Source organism: Topomyia yanbarensis, chromosome 2, assembly GCF_030247195.1.
Source record: "Topomyia yanbarensis strain Yona2022 chromosome 2, ASM3024719v1, whole genome shotgun sequence".
In the NCBI taxonomy this organism is placed as follows: Eukaryota; Metazoa; Arthropoda; class Insecta; order Diptera; family Culicidae; genus Topomyia; species Topomyia yanbarensis.
Window position 1 is genome coordinate 356,232,396 of NC_080671.1, and position 2,753 is coordinate 356,235,148.

Genomic DNA, 2,753 nt, shown 5'->3' on the forward strand with positions numbered 1-2,753 from the left:
GAAAAGAGGCTGAAGGTAACTAGTAATTCTTATGTAGAAAAATCCGGGGAATCGGTTGAAGATAGTTAGAATGACCGCACGAAACGGTTGTATCCATTTTACCCCAATTATTCACATAACACAAGTGTGGTGATACACATTACTCAATATATCAGAAAAAGCAGAATTTTTTTATGCCAAATAATCCAGAAATCGATTGAAGATAGTTCGAATGACGGGACAAAACACGTGTAGCCGTTTCACCCCAAATTCTTCCCACTACTCAAGTGTGAAGTTAAACCTGTCTGTAACTGAGTGCAACCTTCCATATATAAAGACGGCTAATTGCAACTTAAGATGGGATCAATCAAGTCGAGCTTTTGGTTTATTTTTATATGTATAATTTTCATATATTAGCGCTTTATCCTAACAAGTAAATCAGTAAATTATTCTTTAGTCAGTACCAGTGCTGTTTGCAGCAATAGTAGCTTGAGCTGTAGTAGATGCCGCAGTCGTGCTATCAGCCTCTGTACTATTTGAAGCCTCTGTACTAGATGCATCCTCTGAAGTGGTTGCCGCAGTAGTGGTAGTTGTTGGCAAAGTAACACCGTAGCGCTTCGCAATGTCCTCTAAAACCTTTTGGCGGATTGCGTCCTTAAGGGCCTGAACATCTGGTCTGGGTTTAGGTCTACGTCGTTGTCCTTCGCAGGCGATAATCTGTAAATAGCAAACATGTTGTTTACAACGTAGATTTTTTCGTCTATTTATCTAAGTATGTTCTCGCTCAAGATTTCAGATCGTACTTTGGAATCGTTTGACATTTATAGGTACTCACCAGAGCAAAACAAATGGTAAATGCACACAACAAAATTTTGGTAGAAGCCATTTTTGGCTTTGACAGAGGGACTGTGTTATGGTCTACTTGGAAACTCTCTTGTAAGAAATGAAAACAACTGCCATGACCGTGTGACTTTTATACTACGATTAAGTGAATATTGATTAAATCGTATGCTAATAAAAAGGCAACAGCTGCCAATATTGTGGTCATTAGATGAGATGTTTGATCGTGGCAGACGTCATTTTCACATGTTATCTTAATTAACTCATTTCGCTCCACGTGATTCGGTTACACCCAAAACTATTGTTGTTCTGAAGCCGCTGCGCGAGCGTTATCTAATACTCATCCATTCCATTCAGAACACTTTATCTTCTAGACCTATTCAAATGTCAGCGCTCAAATTGTGTGCACATTATTTTTAAGGTATTCAAGAAAGTTTAAAGATCATTCATAGTAAGCAAGGGACTGAGACTCGCAGTTCCTAAAGTTCGCAGAACATTTCTAACGTTCGATAGTATTTCATCAAGTACTTCGCAGTAGAACAACAGATAGGTATTGCGAGTTTCATAACTCATCCAAGAAGTTCTTAGTAATGCCTTTTAAGTTCGAGGGAATGATAGATTCACCCAAAACTTCGCAGGACTTCCCAGAATTTCATAGATGCTTCCAAGGCTTCCGAGAGACTATTAAGGTTTTCCTCAAAGTCATATGAATTGTTGTGCAGTTCGGAAAACATTTTTGTATTTCGCTGAACTATCCTTAATAGAATAAGTTTAAAGTTCATGAACACAGTAATATACATAGAAATTTTCTGTAGTTTGAAGGATTATTCAGGATATTCTGTACGACTTTATTGCGCTCGTTCGATCACTTTCCATGAAATGTGTAGTTCATTGAGATGTTCTGTGGTGAGGCAAAAAAAAACCCTTGGAAACATGTTCCACTTTACTCAATATTCTAGGTCTGACAGATTTCGTACGAATTGTCCGGTGTTCTAAAGTTCTTTCTGACATTTAGAAGTTTTCTGAAATTCGCGAGAAATTGTGAAATTTGTTTGGCGTTTCTATAGCTCGTATTATTCGCTTTAAACATGAAAGAAATTTCGATGCAGTTCAAAATACTTCGCTGGAGTTCGTAAATCTGTTTGTTTTCATAGAACTTCTATAAATTTTGCGTAAATCCATCGAAACAGGATTTCCCTAAAATATGACAAACTCTTATAAAATTTACCAAACCAAACAAAAAAGTTGCAAATAGGTGTAAGTACTACTAAAGCACTGCCAATATTCCGTTGCAAAAGTTAGGTTTTTATTTCGACTGATTTTGCAGCCGATTCTTAGAAACGCTGAATGAAAAGTAAATATGCCGCTTTTAAATATACTGGAAGCCGAACATAATTATTAAAAAAGAATCCCACCAACAGTCGTTAGTTTTCCTCATAAATTGAATCAAATTAAAGAACCGCAATTTAGGTATTGTTATTGTGTGCCGAGTTGTCTGTAGCGTATTTTTATCGCCGAACTTTGATCGTGAATTTTTACCTGCAAGACATTTGTTTATGCAATTAATGTGTTGTGATTCGCTTTATGAAGTGACTATAATCTACTAGATATTCACTATTTTCCTGGGGTGCAACGAATTGACGATTAGATCGTATTTATAATTTGCCATCGAAGTAAAAAATCGCCTTCATCATCTTCCATTACCACTAGAAGGTAACAAAACAAAAATAATCTAAGCGTCATCGAGCCATACAACTGAGAGATGGCTTGCAACAAGTGTTCGTCCAAACTTATGCCAAGTTGTAATATTGTTACATGCCTTGGTTTCTGTACGAATGTATATCACGCCGAGTGCGTCGCGCTCACTGCTTCAGAGGTAGCCAGCTTCGATAAACACCACAATATCCTGTAGATGTGGCCGCCCTGCGCTGATA

The 2,753-nt window shown here is 37.3% G+C and overlaps 1 protein-coding gene across 1 annotated transcript; it reads right to left on the minus strand.

Annotated features, from left to right (window-relative positions):
• Positions 1 to 337: 337 nt before the first annotated feature.
• On the minus strand, positions 338 to 926 carry LOC131681498 (uncharacterized). Its single transcript, XM_058962307.1, has 2 exons — positions 815 to 926; positions 338 to 696 (listed from the first exon to the last, which is right to left on the minus strand). The coding sequence occupies exons 1-2, from the start codon at positions 863 to 865 to the stop codon at positions 433 to 435; spliced, it is 315 nt and encodes a 104-aa protein (XP_058818290.1). The 5' UTR covers positions 866 to 926; the 3' UTR covers positions 338 to 432.
• Positions 927 to 2,753: the final 1,827 nt, after the last annotated feature.